A 15,803-nucleotide genomic window follows, 5' to 3' on the forward strand; every position below is an offset into this window, starting at 1 on the left:
ACGTCACGCTCCTGACTACACGTCACGCTCCTGACCACACATCACACCCCTGCGCACATGCCACTCTCCTGCCCACATGTGCAGCTCGGGTCTCTGGAGAAATATAATACACACTTACCCATCATCTGGCCAATATTGGTGTTGTGTTTCGGGGTGGCCTGCGTTAACTCCCGATCGAAACTGGCCCAGTGTACGGCCTCCCCGGACCCTGATGGGAAGATGATTGAGCTGCCTCCCAATGTCAGCCTGTTGGTGGATTACATAGAACAGTACAGCACAGAACAGGCCCTTCGGCCCTCGATGTTGTGCCGAGCAATGATCACCCTACTCAAACCCACGTATCCACCCTATACCCGTAACCCAACAACCCCCCCTTAACCTTACTTTTAAGGACACTACGGGCAATTTAGCATGGCCAATCCACCTAACCCGCACATCTTTGGACTGTGGGAGGAAACCGGAGCACCCGGAGGAAACCCACGCACACAGGGGAGGACGTGCAGACTCCACACAGACAGTGACCCAGCCGGGAATCGAACCTGGGACCTTGGAGCTGTGAAGCATTGATGCTAACCACCATGCTACCCTGCTGCCCCAATTGCTACATTGTCACAGTGGGGACCCTCCCTCACCTCCCCACCCACTACAGAATGTGCTCGATGGTACAGACTAAGGAAGCCACACGCCCTGAGGCTGAAATAGGACAAATGAATTCTCATGCACACTGGCGCACGTAACCAGTGGCGTGCGTTCTATAATGCGTCCTCCATCTGCTGTGTACCAGATACAAATACAAACACAAGCTTTGTGAATTAATGGGATTCTCCTGTTCTTTCAGGCAACCTCAACACGAGATGGAAGAACCAGCGATATCAAACAGCCCCTTCCCGGAGCAGAGTGGGACGTGCCGCTACCTCACGGGCAGAACGGATTTGGCCCGGGGGAATCATTCCCTACGTCATTGGAGGAAACTTCACTGGTCAGTGTGAGGCCGACAGAGCCTATTATTGCACCATTTTCACAGTCGGACAGTCGGGTGTGAGTGTTACAGACAAATAACAGCGTTAATCAGAACCAGCAAAGCAACACTGCTGTGTTTGATTGGACGATCTAGAGGGAACTTTACTGTGTATCTAACACCGTGCTGTATCTGTCCTGGGAGTGTTTGATGGGGACAGTGTAGAGGGAGCTTTACTCTGTATCTAACCCCGTGCTGTATCTGTCCTGGGAGTGTTTGATGGGGACAGTGTAGAGGAAGCTTTACTCTGTATCTAACCCTGTGCTGTATCTGTCCTGGGAGTGTTTGATGGGGACAGTGTAGAGGGAGCTTTACTCTGTATCTAACCCCGTGCTGTATCTGTCCTGGGAGTGTTTGATGGGGACAGTGTAGAGGGAGCTTTACTCTGTATCTAACCCCGTGCTGTACCTGTCCTGGGAGTGTTTGATGGGGACAGTGTAGAGGGAGCTTTACTCTGTATCTAACCCCGTGCTGTACCTGTCCTGGCAGTGTTTGATGGGGACAGTGTAGAGGGAGCGTTACTCTGTATCTAACCCCGTGCTGTGCCTGTCCTGGGAGAGTTTGATGGGGACAGTGTAGAGAGAGCTTTACTCTGTATCTAACCCCGTGCTGTATCTGTCCTGGGAGAGTTTGATGGGGACAGTGTAGAGGGAGCTTTACTCTGTATCTAACCCCGTGCTGTATCTGTCCTGGGAGTGTTTGATGGGGACAGTGTAGAGGGAGCTTTACTCTGTATCTAACCCCGTGCTGTACCTGTCCTGGGAGTGTTTGATGGGGACAGTGTATAGGGAGCTTTACTCTGTATCTAACCCCGTGCTGTATCTGTCCTGGGAGTGTTTGATGGGGACAGTGTAGAGGCAGCTTTACAATAAGAGGGCCAAAAGGCTCCTCCTGCTCCTATCTTCTATGTATCCATGTATCTCCTGCTCTGCCCTGCCATACAAACACTCTGGCTGACATTTCAGAGCTTCCACATTTTGACTCGCTTCTATTGCTTTCTTTAGCATCAGTTTCTCGTCTTTCAGCCGACATGAACTCACCAAGGGGTCCCTCAGGCCGAGAACCAATCTATCTTGAATCAGATCATCATTTACCTGTCCAAATTCACATGATTTTGCCAGATGTATTACTGCCACGACATACCGTTCAATGGTCTTGATTACACTCTGAACTCTGGTTTTGAATACATATCATTCATATGTAACATTCATTCAGGGTTCAAAATGTGCATTCAAAGCTTTCAAAATCCCTGCTGCCTGTTTTTGCTTGTCTGTTGGATTTAAGGTGCTGTTCACTTTGTGACAGTCCTTCTCCAGTAGGATTAACAGTCTTTCTGATCGAGTCTGTTGCAATCTCATAGTTGCACCATTGGAAATGGAAAAACTGCAAGTTTTTCCTGCATCATTTTTAAACTGGACTGGAGATCCCAAAGAATCAGAAGCTTTATTTTTCTGCCACATCCTCTGCATGCTTCGAGATAACCAGGGGACTCTCGATTTGGCCATTCCATCATTTCCCCTCACAAATACTGCAGAATGTGAAAGACAAATGAGCAAACTATTCACCAGCCAGTCCTTTATTGCTTCCCTCTTCTCTCACTACCTCAAATTCTCTAGCTCACTAAACTCCCAAGCTCAGTCACGATGACAAGCTGTTCTTTTGGGAGGTTTCAGCCAAGCCATTACATAACATCCCTGCAGTGCAAAAGGAGGCTATTCAGCCCATTAAGTCTGTCCCAATCCTCTGAAAGAGGACCCCAAAGGGACCCGGATCCCTGGCGCTGAGACAGTAGTGCTAACCAGTGTGCCATCGTGCTGCCCTGAATGACATTTCTCGGCTTTCATAGAATGAAAGAATCCCTAAAGTGCAGAAGGAAGCCATTTGGCCCATCAAGTCCACATCGATCCCGTGAAGGAGCACCCGACCAATCCCCGACCCTATCCTGTAATCCCATGTAAGGGACAATTTAGCATGGCCAATCCACCTAACCTGCACATCCTTGGACTGTGGGAGGAATCCGGAGGAAACCCACGCAGACACGGAGAGAAAGTGCAGACTCCGCACAGACAGTCACTCGAGGACGGAATGGACCCCGGGTCCCTGGCACTGTGAGGTAGCAGTGCTGACCACTGTGCTACCGTGCTGCCCTAGGTTTACAGAATTGCCACCACACCCCTATCTTAGTGGAATGTATAACAGTGAGAACAATCCACATCAACATAGCCTGGGCAGACGGGGAGCCGCCACATCCTGACCAGAAACTGAAGGTGCCGCTCACTGGGTGCGAGTTCCTGCTTCCCCCACCCGGGGCTGGCGGGTGGGGGGCTGGGGGAGGGGGGGGAGGTAGGAGGCGGCTTGCTATTGGCCGGCGGTGGGTGGGACCTGTTGTTGGCACCCTCTGCCACTGGGAAACTCACAGCGAGGGGGTCGGCATCGATGGGACTGGAAGACCGTACCCGTGGGAAGGGCTGGAAAACGGGAAAACGGCATTGATTGTCACTGATTTTACTGCAAGCTGTGGATGTGACAGCTCCCCCCTCAGCCCGCCTCAATGACCATTGTGTTTGTAATGGTTTAGGAACCCAGAGAGCCATATTTAAACAAGCAATGAGACACTGGGAGAAGTTTACCTGTGTGACATTTGTGGAGCGAAGCAGCGAGGAAAGTTTCATCGTTTTCACGTACAGACCATGTGGGTAAGTGTATTTGAATCGAAAGGTTGGGTTTCGACCGGCAGCACAATTCTTATTTTGTTGCGATACCACAGAGCGAGGGAACGGTAATGTCAAATAATCCAGAGACCTACGCGATCGCTCTTGAGGATGAGTTCAAATCCCATAAATTCGTTGAGTAACATCTAATAAAAAAGCTAGTATGAATAAGGGTGACCATTCATTTAGCGTAATTGTTGTCAATTGTCGCCTCGGAGCAGGCAATCTCACCATTGCCCCAGACAATATTTAATCCTGGATGATTTGGTCATTTCCCTCATCGAATCATAGAATTTACAGTGCAGAAGGAGGCCATTCGGCCCATTGAGTCTGCACCGGCTCCTGGAAAGAGCACCCTACCCAAGCCCACACCTCCACCCTATCCCCGTAACCCAGTAACACCCACCTAACCTTTTTCTGGGGACGCTAGGGGGCAATTTATCATGGCCAATGCACCTAACCTGCACATCTTTGGACTGTGGGAGGAAACCGGAGCACCCGGAGGAAACGCACGCAGTCACGGGGAGAACGTGCAAACTCAGCACAGTGACTCAAGCCGGGAATCAAATCCGGGTCCCTGGTGCTGTGAGGGCTGCAGTGCTAATCACTGTGCTACCATCCCGCCCTCCTGTGCTATCTGTGGGATCTTCCTATGCGGCAATTGGTTTGAACATGTCCTATATGAGAATTGTAATCACATTTCAGAAGTATTGCGTTGGTTGTAAAGCACATCCAATGGTCAGATTTCCATTTTGGGCAGAGTATATTTTGGGGAGGACGGAGACACACTGAGCATGTGCTGACGGAAGCTGTACTCTGATTGGTCTCCAGGTGCTGTTCCTATGTCGGTCGGCGAGGGGGCGGTCCCCAGGCCATCTCCATCGGCAAAAACTGCGATAAGTTTGGGATTGTGGTTCACGAGTTGGGACATGTGATCGGGTTCTGGCACGAACACACCAGGCCAGACAGAGACGCTCATGTCAGCATCATCCGGGAAAACATTCAGCCAGGTAGGAAGCCTCATCCTCCCAGAGACCGTGTCGTCAGTGTGGAGGCACGGGGCGGTGGGGGGGGGGGAGCACAGCTGGGCCAGACTCCGGGGAATCCCAGTGGGATTCCCATGGATATCCATGGTAGTGGAGTCAGACACTTTAGGAACTTTCAAGCGGTTATTGGATAGGTACATGGAGTGCACTAGAATGATTGGGAGTAGGTTGATTTAAGGTTGATCCAAACCAGGGGCTGGTTTAGCTCACTGGGCTAAATCGCTGGCTTTGAAAGCAGGCCAGCAGCATGGTTCAATTCCCGTACCAGCCTCCCCGGACAGGCGCCGGAATGTGGCGACTAGGGGGCTTTTCACAGTAACTTCATTGAAGCCTACTCGTGACAATAAGCGATTTTCATTTTCATTTTCATTTGATCTTAGTTTCAGACTAGTTCGGCACAACATCGTGGGCCGAAGGGCCTGTACTGTGCTGTACAGTTCTATGTTCCAAAACATCCAGAACAAACTACCCTATTGACCATGCTTCTGGTCACCCGGTGTGGTTCAGTGTCTCACTGATGCAATGGGATGCGTTCTTCTATTAAAGTCACTGCAGGTTGTTGTTGGCAGAGGTCACAGTGCCAGGGAGAAGTGGGGGTATGAAAATAGGAGTGAGAATTTTAAAATGTCTGAGCACCTTCTGTCGTATTGTATGATAGAATCTCTACAGCAGGGGTGGGCAAACTACGGCCCGCGGGCCGCATGCGGCCCGCCAAAGGTATTTCTGCGGCCCACCAAGTCATTTAAAAAAAAAAAAAAAAATTTTTTTTTAAAAAATTTTTTTTTTTTTTTTTTTAATTTTTTTTTTAAGGTTACTGGGGGGGGGGGGCTGTTGGGTTACTTACTGGTATAGGGTGGATACGTTGACTTGAGTAGGGTGATCATTGCTCGGCACAACGTCGAGGGCCGAAGGGCCTGTTCTGTGCTGTACTGTTCTATATGAGGCGCCCAGAAGCATAACCGGGTGAAGTAATTATTTTACTTAATATACTATGCGGCCCTTTGTGAATTGTGAATTTCTGAATGTGGCCCTTGCACGGAAAAGTTTGCCCACCCCTGCTCTACAGTGTAGAAGGAGGCCATTTGGCCCATTGACTCTCCAACAGAGAACCCTACCTAGGCCCAGACCCCACCCTGTCCCCTTCACCCCACCTAACCTTGGACATTAAGGGGCAATTTATCATGGCCAATCCACCCAACCTGCACATCTTTGGACTGTGGGAGGAAACCGGAACATCCGGAGGAAACCCACGCACACACGGGGAGGACGTGCAGACTCCGCACAGACAGTCACCCAACGCTAGAATCAAGCCTGGGCTGGACACAGTAAGTAAAGTCGCCACAGTCCCAGATGACCAGAGGCTGCTTTCCTCTTTGAGGGGGGAGCTGACAGGTGGTGGTTTAACCTGAGGGTCACTACACCTCAGGCGAGGGGTGAGATTGAGAAGGCGGGGCCTTCATGAATAACCTCAGCTGGTACGGGAATTGAACCCACGCTGCTGGCCTCGCTCCACATCACAAACCAGCCGTCCAGCCCACTGAGCTAAACCCGACCCCCATCACGGAACAAAGCACACAATGTGGAAGAATGAATATCTTACCCTGACTTATTACATTTTAAATACATTTTTCATATTATTTTCATTGATAAATGGGCAAGGTTGGTGAATTTGCAAAATGGCTGCTTCCCAAAATCATCGCAACGATTTGATTGGTTAGTTCCTTGTTGTTTGCCAGTTCTGATTGGTTGGAGCAGTTGGACGAGTTTCTTTGCTCACTTCTCCCTGGTTGAGAACGGCTGAGGTTGTCAACCTGCTGCTGGCCAATCAGATATTGGCAGGTGGTGCCTTTGGGAAGTGAGGTTCAATAGCCAAGCCGTCAAACACAGTGATGCCTCTCCCGGTGTCATGGTAACGCTGATTGTTGTTGTATCACAGGGCAGGAGTACAACTTCCTGAAGATGGAGCCTGCGGAAGTCAATTCTTTGGGAGAGACGTATGACTTTGACAGTATCATGCATTATGCCAGAAACACCTTCTCCAGGTTGGCTATCAAGGTTTTGTTGAGTTTGTTCTTCCTGTCAATGGTAGCCAGCAATTGGAGATTATCGGATCGGTGCTGCTGAAATGGGAGTGAGACCCTCACTGGGAATTCTTGCTTTGATCATCTTTTCCTTGTCCTCCTCTCCTCCACTCTGATTCCCAGATTTCACCTTCTCGGCCTGTGTCAATTGGATTGAGGATTTGGGTTTGAATCCCATTAAAGGGGCAACTTGAGATGGAGGCCTAGGCAATAATATTCCCAAGGTGTCCAGTTTCTGTGACCCATGATTCCAAGTTAGCATCGTTGCGATGAGGGGCTCCAGAAAGGCTCCCTCCTGTCTTGCCCATTCCATCAGGTGGAATGGCTCCACAGAAGGAAGAGTAGGAGTGTTCCTCCTATGTCTTAGTCAGCATCGCCCCAAAACAGACAAACTCACCCGTTTACTCATTACTGCTTGTGGGATCTTGCTCTGCTGCTACATCAGAAATAGAGGCACAGAACTTTACAGCACAGAAAGATGCCCATCGGCCCATTGGCCCATCATGTCTGTGCTAGCCACCAACGTCTATCTATCCCAACCCCATTGTCCAGCACTGGCACCATAGCTTTGTACGCTCTGTCATTTCAAATGCTTGTCTAAATGCTTCTTTGATGTTGTGGGGGTTCCTGCCTCTACCACCCTTTCAGGCAGCAAGTTCCAGATTCCCACCACCCTCTGGGTGAATAGGTTGTTCCTCAAATCCCCTCTAAATCTCCTGCTAACCCTGTACCCCCTGGTTATTGACCCCTCTACTAACGGGAAAAGTTCCTTCCTATCAACCCTATCTACTCCCTCATAATGTTCTACATCTCAATCATGTCCCCCCCCTTAGTCTCCTCTGCTCCAAGGAAAACAATCCCAGTCTATCCAATCTCTCTTCACAGCTAAAACTCTCCAGCCCAGGCAACATCCTGGTGAATCTCCTCTGCAGCCTTTCCAGTGCGATCACTTCCCTCCTATAATGTGGATTCCAGAACTGCACACAATACTCCAGCTGTGGCCTAACCAATGTTTTATACAGTTCCAGCATAACCTCTCTGCTCTTAAACTCTATATCTCAGCTAATAAAGGCAAGTATAAGCCTTCTTAACCACACCTACCTGTCCTGCTGCCTTCTGGGAACTATGGACAATCATCCCAAGGCCCCTCTGGCTCTCTGTACTTCCTAGGGTCCAAACATTCATTGTATCTTCCCTTACCTTGTTAGTCCTCCCAGAATGCATCACCTCGCACTTTTCAGGGTTAAATCCCATTTGCCACTGTTCTGCCCGTCTAACCAGCTCATCTATATTGTTCTTTAATCTAAGTTTTTCTTCCTCGCTATTTACCACACCACCAATTTTTGTGTTGTCTGCAAACTCACTGATCATACCCCCCACATTAACGTCCAAATCATTAATCTACACTACAAACAGCAAGCGACTCAGCATCGATCCCTGTGGAACACCCACTGAACCACAGGCTTCCGGTCACAAAAACAATCTTCAACCATTACCCTCTGCTTCCTGACACTGAGCTGATCTTGGGCAAATTTGCCAAATTAGACCATAAGACAGAAGACATAGGAGCAAAATTAGGCCACTTGGTCCATCGAGTCTGCTTCGCCATTCAATCATGGCTGATATTTTCTCATCCCCATTCTCCTGCCTTCTCTCCATAACCCCTGATCCCCTTATTAATCAAGAACCTATCTATCTCTGTCTTAAAGACACTCAATGAATTGGCCTCCACAGCCTTCTGCGGCAAAGAGTTCCACAGATTCACCACCCTCTGGCTGAAGAAATTCCTCCTCATCTCTGTTTGAAAGCATCGTCCCTTTAGTCTGAGATGATGTCCTCTGGTTCTAGTTTGTCCTCCGAGTAGAAACATCCTCTCCACGTCCACTCTATCCAGGCGTCGTAGTATAGAACATAGAACACTACAGCGCAGTACGGGCCCTTCGGCCCTCGATGTTGCGCCAACCTGTGAAACCATCTGAAGCCTATCTGACCTACACTATTCCATTTTCATCCATATGTCTATCCAGTGACCACTTAAATGCCCTTAAAGTTGGCGAGTCTACTACTGTTGCAGGCAGGGCGTTCCACACCCCTACTACTCTCTGAGTAAAGAAACTGCCTCTGACATCTGTCCTATATCTACCACCCCTCAATTTAAAGCTATGTCCCCTCGTGTTGGTCATCACCATCCGAGGAAAAAGACACTCACTGTCCACCCTATGTAACCCTCTGACTATCTTATATGTCGCTATTAAGTCACCTCTCAGCCTTCTCCTCTCTAACGAAAACAACCTCAAGTCCCTGAGCCTTTCCTCGTAAGACCTTCCCTCCATACCAGGCAACATCCTAGTAAATCTCCTCTGAACCCTTTCCAAAGCTTCCACATCCTTCCTATAATGTGGTGACCAGAACTGCACGCAGTACTCCAGGAGTGGCCGCACCAGAGGTTTGTACAGCGGCAGCATGACCTCGTGGCTCCAAAAGTTTTAATAAGATCCCATCTTATCCTTCTGAACTCCAACGAGTACAGACCTCAAATGTTCCTCATACGACAAGCTCTTGATTCTAGGAATCATTCTTGTGAACCTCCTGTGGACCCTTTCCAAAACCAGCACATCCTTCCTTAGATACGGGGCCCAAAACTGCTCACAATACTCCAAATGGGGTCTGACCAGAGCCTTATACAGCCTCAGAGGTACATCCCTGGTCCTGTATTCTAGCCCTCTTGACATGAATGCTAACATTCCATTTGGCTTCCTAACTGCTGACTGAACCTGCACGTTAACCTTAAGAGAATCTTGAACAAGGACTCCCATGTCCCTTTGTGCTTCTGATTTCCGAAGCATTTCCCCATTTAGAAAATAGTCTATGCCTAAATTCCTCCTTCCAAAGTGCATAACCTCACACTTTTCCACATTGTATTCCATCTGCCACTTCATTGCCCACTCTCCTAGCCTGTCCAAATCCTTCTGCAGCCCCCCTGCTTCCTCAATACTACCTATCCCTCTACAGACCTTTGTATCATCTGCAAACTTAGCAACAGTGCCTTCAGTTCCTTCTTCCAGATCATTAATGTATATTGTGGTCCCAGCACAGACCCCTGAGGCACACCACTAGTCACCAGCTGCCACGGGCTCTTACCTTCTTGGTCAATCTCCCATGCAGGACCTTGTCGAAATTCTTACTGAAGTCTATGTAAACTACATCAACTACACTGCCCTCATCTACACCTCTAGTCACCTTCTTGAAAAATGTAATCAAATTTGTTGGGCATGATCTCTGTCTGACAAAGCCGTGCTGACTGTCCGTGATTAATCCTCGTCTCTCCAAGTGAAAATTAATTCTGTCCCTCAGAATTTTTTCCAATAATTTCCCTGTCACTGATGTAAGACTCGCTGGCCTGTAATTACCTGGTTTCACATTTCTTCCCTTCTTGAATTTAAAAAAAATTTAAGTGCCCAATTTTTCCAATTAAGGGGCAATTGTTTTTTATTTATCAGAAATTTATAGTAACCAATTCTTCTTTTCCAATTGAGGGGCAATTTATCGTGGCCAATCCACCTGCCCTGCACATCTTTGGGGGTGAAACCCAGGCAGACACGGGGTGAATGTGCTGATCCAGAGGAACCTCAGTACTGATCCAGAGGAGCCTCTGTGCTGATCCAGAGGAGCCTCTGTGCTGATCCAGAGGAGCCTCTGTGCTGATCCAGAGGAAACTCAGTACTGATCCAGAGGATCCTCAGTATTGATCCAGAGGACCCTCAGTACTGATCCAGAGGAGCCTCAGTACTGATCCAGAGGACCCTCAGTACTGATCCAGAGGATCCTCAGTACTGATCCAGAGGAACCTCAGTACTGATCCAGAGGAGCCTCAGTACTGATCCAGAGGAACCTCAGTGCTGATCCAGAGGAGCCTCAGTACTGATCCAGAGGAGCCTCTGTGCTGATCCAGAGGAGCCTCTGTGCTGATCCAGAGGAGCCTCTGTGCTGATCCAGAGGAACCTCAGTGCTGATCCAGAGGAGCCTCAGTACTGATCCAGAGGAGCCTCAGTACTGATCCAGAGGAAGCTCAGTACTGATCCAGAGGAGCCTCAGTACTGATCCAGAGGAGCCTCGGTACTGATCCAGAGGAACCTCAGTACTGATCCAGAGGAGCCTCAGTACTGATCCAGAGGAGCCTCAGTACTGATCCAGAGGAACCTCAGTACTGATCCAGAGGAGCCTCAGTACTGATCCAGAGGAGCCTCAGTACTGATCCAGAGGAGCCTCAGTACTGATCCAGAGGAGCCTCAGTACTGATCCAGAGGAGCCTCAGTACTGATCCAGAGGAGCCTCAGTACTGATCCAGAGGATCCTCAGTACTGATCCAGAGGAACCTCAGTACTGATCCAGAGGAACCTCAGTACTGATCCAGAGGAGCCTCAGTACTGAGTTCAGCTTCAAGCTCCAAATTTAATCTACTTCCTGCCTTTCTCTGTCCCTCACCGCATTTCCACGGAATCCCTGCTCCTCAGCACTGGGGGTATTTAACACTGGCCTGTCTGTGTTATAGGGAGTAATCCCTGCTCCTTGTATTGATGGCTCTCACTGGCTTATTTATGCTAATGGATTGATTTCAATATCTGTGTGAAGCCACCACCCTTCGCCCCATGTCTGCTACATTCAGTTGTGTGTCTGTGTAAACGATGTGTTTCACCTCATCCTCCAAATGTGCAGTTGTCTCTCTGAACTGCTTCACCCCACTGTCTGGGTGGGAGTTAACTAAATGGGAACAAAGTCCCATAGCGAACGTACTTAGCCACGTCTTTCCCGGCACAGCGCCAAGAAGCACAGGGGCTGGTTTCGCACACTGAAATGAAATGACAATCGCTTATTGTCACAAGTAGGCTTCAAACGAAGTTACTGTGAAGAGCCCCTAGTTGCCACATTCCACCGCCTGTTTGGGGAGGCTGGTACGGGCACAGGGCTAAATCGCTGGCTTTGAAACCAGACCAAGGCAGGCCAGCAGCACGGTTCAATTCTCGTACCAGCCTCCCCGAATCCCTTAATCCCTTTATTCTTCAAAAAACTATCTGTCTTTACCTTAAAAACATGTAATGAAGGAGCCTCAACTGCTTCACTGGGCAAGGAATTCCATAGATTCACAACCCTTTGGGTGAAGAAGTTCCTCCTAAACTCAGTCCTAAATCTATTTCCCCTTATTTTGAGGCTATGTCCCCTAGTTCTGCTGTCACCCGCCAGTGGAAACAACCTGCCCGCGTCTATCCTATCTATTCCCTTCATAATTTTAAATGTTTCTATAAGATCCCCCCTCATCCTTCTAAATTCCAACGAGTACAGTCCCAGTCTACTCAACCTCTCCTCATAATCCAACCCCTTCAGCTCTGGGAGTAACGTAGTGAATCTCCTCTGCACACCCTCCAGCGCCAGTACGTCCTTTCTCAAGTAAGGAGACTAAAACTGAACACAATACTCCAGGTGCGGCCTCACTAACACCTTATACAATTGCAGCATAACCCCTCTAGTCTTAAACTCCATCCCTCCAGCAATTGAGGACAAAATTCCATTTGCCTTCTTAATCACCTGTTGCACCTGTGAACCAACTTTCTGTGACTCATGCACTAGCACACCCAGGTCTCTCTCTGCGCAGCGGCATGCTTTAATATTTTATCGTTTAAATAACAATCCCGTTTGCTGTTATTCCTACCAAAATGGATAACCTCACATTTGTCAACATTGTATTCCATCTGCACAGAGGGGATCGTGTGGCCGAGCTGCACATAGACCCATTCTGTGCACTAAGGAGCTCCACTAAATTTCATCCTGAATGCTGGAGCACCCAAAGCAAGCCCTGTACCCTCTCCCATGCCCCAACTCACCAGGTCCCCCTCAACTCCCCAACACCCAGGGCACCCCAAACCTGATCATCACTGCAAAGAAAATGCAACACCAACTCAGAATTGCCGATGCCAACTAGCAGTGCCACCTTGGCAGTCTGAAACCCAGGTGGTACTGCCAGGGCAGCACCAGCTATGCCAGGGTATCACCTTGCCATGTACATGGGGCCTCCGATCCCCTGGGAGATCCCGCGAGTGCCGTTCCATCTGGCCCCCATTCATGGGGCCCCACGGTAGCATGGTGGTTAGCATCAATGCTTCACAGCTCCAGGGTCCCAGGTTCGATTCCCGGCTGGGTCACTGTCTGTGTGGAGTCTGCACGTCCTCCCCGTGTGTGCGTGGGTTTCCTCCGGGTGCTCCGGTTTCCTCCCACAGTCCAAAGATGTGCGGGTTAGGTGGATTGGCCATGCTAAATTGCCCGTAGTGTAAGGTTAATGGGGGGATTGTTGGGTTACGGGTATGTGGGTTACGTGGGTTTAAGTGGGGTGATCATGGCTCGGCACAACATTGAGGGCCGAAGGGCCTGTTCTGTGCTGTACTGTTCTATGTTCTAAGTACTGACCAGCAGCCGCCCAAGATCTCTGAGGTGAAGGGGATAGATCCCAGAGCCTCGGGTACTCCTGGAATCTGCACATTAAAGTGAGACTAGCTGTCTGGCTCTAATATGCAGATTTGCTAAAAGGGCTGGATTTACATCGCAACATCTCACGAGATCGTGTTATATCTCCGGAGGCATTGCGAGTCGGGTAGATCCCGGGCGCGTAGTCTCCCGGCTTCTATTGGCCACGCTGCCCCGCGGAGAGCTCATTCCTGGAGCAGCGTGGCTGTAAAATCGCGGTCCTATCTCCCCCACAGCTACTCAACTCAACTGCTTGGCCAGAATTGTACACTCCCCCTCTGAGCAGGTTCTGAAGCTGGGTGGGGGGGGGAGGACATTGTGTGTGTGGGGGGGGGCGGGTGGGGGGGAGTTGGGAGTGGGAAATCCCATTGACGGGTTCCAGGGTTCCAGGGTGCAGGTTCCAGACCCCGCCCCGGACTGGTTGGGGTTTTACGTTGTGGTAGGGACTGTCGGGCCTTGGGTGGGAAGCCCAGCCCACCCTTGCTCCAATTAAGACCATCATGTGGCCAAACCTACAGCTACTTCAGGGTCCTTTTCCACATTAGGCTGACAGGCGGAGGGGAGAATCTCGGATAGAATCCCGCGCTGCTTGATCTCGGATAGAATGAGGAGCAAAGGTCGTCTCCATCCGGAGGCCCCTTCTAACTGTGGATGTCCGACCCTTAAGGCTCAGTGACCTCCCTCGAACTCCTTCCTTCCCTGGCCGATCCCCCGAGATCCAGATCACCCACCTCGCGAACGCCCCCCCAGATTGTTTCCTACTCTTGCTGCCCTGGGACCACTGCCACATGCCCGTACTCGGGGTCCTGGGACTTGGGTTTGTGTGGGTGGGTTCCTTCACTCCCATTGGCCCAATGCAAAGTCTGTGTATCTCCAATCCCCTTCAATTCACTCTTCAGCCTCACCAACAGGAATCTGATCCTCGACCTTTCCTCAGCCCCGGGTGGGGGGGGGGGGGGGGGGGGGGGGGGGGTGGTCCCAGACATTTGATTTCACTGCTGAGCTCTGGTGACAAGCGAACATTTAGCCCCGTTGATGCCATTTCTGATTTATAATTCAACCTGAGCCCACCCGAACCTGGCCAATGCCCGCCCCGGTGTGTGCATGAGGGACAATGTCCATCTAAAGGTGTGTGAGCAAGAAGGTTTAAAAATGGACCATGTTCAGTCCAGATGTGTGGACAGGGGGAAGTCTCCAACCAGATGTGTACACACGGGGATTCTCTCTCCAGATGTGTACACACGGGGATTCTCTTTCCAGATGTGTACACAAGGGGATTCTCTCTCCAGATGTGTACACATGAGGCAGTGCCCATGTACTGCTTGGGCCGTGGGGTCAACATCCACAGGATGTTTTGGGTTGGGCATTTCTTAATCCTGCTTGTTAGAACAAAGAACAAAGAAACGTACAGCACAGGAACAGGCCCTTCGGCCCTCCAAGCCTGCGCCGACCATGCTGCCCGTCTAACCTAAAATCTTCCACACTTCCTGGGTCCATTTCCCTCTATTCCCATCCTATTCATGTATTTGTCAAGATGCCCCTTAAACGTCACTATCGTCCCTGCTTCCACCACCTCCTCCGGCAGTGAGTTCCAGGCACCCACAACCCTCTGCGTAAAAAACTTGCTTCGTACATCTCCTCCAAACCTTGCCCCTCACACCTCAAATCTATGCCTCCTAGTAATTGATCCCTCTCTGGCAAACAGCCTCTGACTATCCACTCTGTCTATGCCCCTCATAATTTTGTAGACCTCTGTCAGGTCACCCCTCAACCTCCGTCGTTCCAGTGAGAACAAACCAAGCTTATTCAACCTCTCCTCGTAGCTAATGCCCTCCATACCAGGCAACGTCCTGGTCAATCTCTTCTGCACCCTCTCTAAATCCTCCACATCCTTCTGGGAGTGTGGCGAACAGAATTGAACACAATATTCAAAGTGTGGCCTAACTAAGGTTCTATACAGCTGCAACATGACTTGCCAATTCTTATACTCAATGCCCCGGCCAATGAAGGCAAGCATGCCGTATGCCTTCTTGACTACCTTCTCCACCTGTGTTGCCCCTTTCAGTGACAAGGGGAAAATCAGCCATTAAATAATGCCTGGAATCCAGCGAGGCTCTGGGTAAGATTCTCCTCAGGCATTGGGTGGGATGGCGATGGAAGATCTGTATGCTAGGACTAACCTCCTGCATAATAATAATAAGGGCAGCATGGTAGCACAGTGGTTAGCACATTTGCTTCACAGCTCCAGGGTCCCAGGTTCGATTCCCGGCTTGGGTCACTGTCTGTGTGGAGTCTGCACGTTCTCCCCGTGTCTGCGTGGGTTTCCTCCGGGTGCTCCGGTTTCCTCTCACAGTCCAAAGATGTGCAGGTTAGGTGGATTGGCTGTGATAAATTGCCCCTTAGTTTCCAAAAAAAAAGGTTAGGTGGGGTT

General features: G+C 49.9%; 1 protein-coding gene across 1 annotated transcript in view; it reads left to right on the top strand.

The window, feature by feature from the left end:
- LOC119956245 (tolloid-like protein 2) overlaps nucleotides 1-15,803 on the top strand; it is a 191,057-nt gene that overhangs the window by 22,724 nt on the left and 152,530 nt on the right. Inside the window, exons 2-5 of the mRNA XM_038783279.1 lie at nucleotides 839-979; nucleotides 3,597-3,714; nucleotides 4,561-4,739; nucleotides 6,712-6,817. Of these exons, the coding sequence (XP_038639207.1) occupies nucleotides 839-979; nucleotides 3,597-3,714; nucleotides 4,561-4,739; nucleotides 6,712-6,817 (544 nt within the window). The remainder of the gene's footprint in view (nucleotides 1-838; nucleotides 980-3,596; nucleotides 3,715-4,560; nucleotides 4,740-6,711; nucleotides 6,818-15,803) is intronic.

This window comes from Scyliorhinus canicula, chromosome 22, assembly GCF_902713615.1.
Source record: "Scyliorhinus canicula chromosome 22, sScyCan1.1, whole genome shotgun sequence".
Taxonomy (NCBI): Eukaryota; Metazoa; Chordata; class Chondrichthyes; order Carcharhiniformes; family Scyliorhinidae; genus Scyliorhinus; species Scyliorhinus canicula.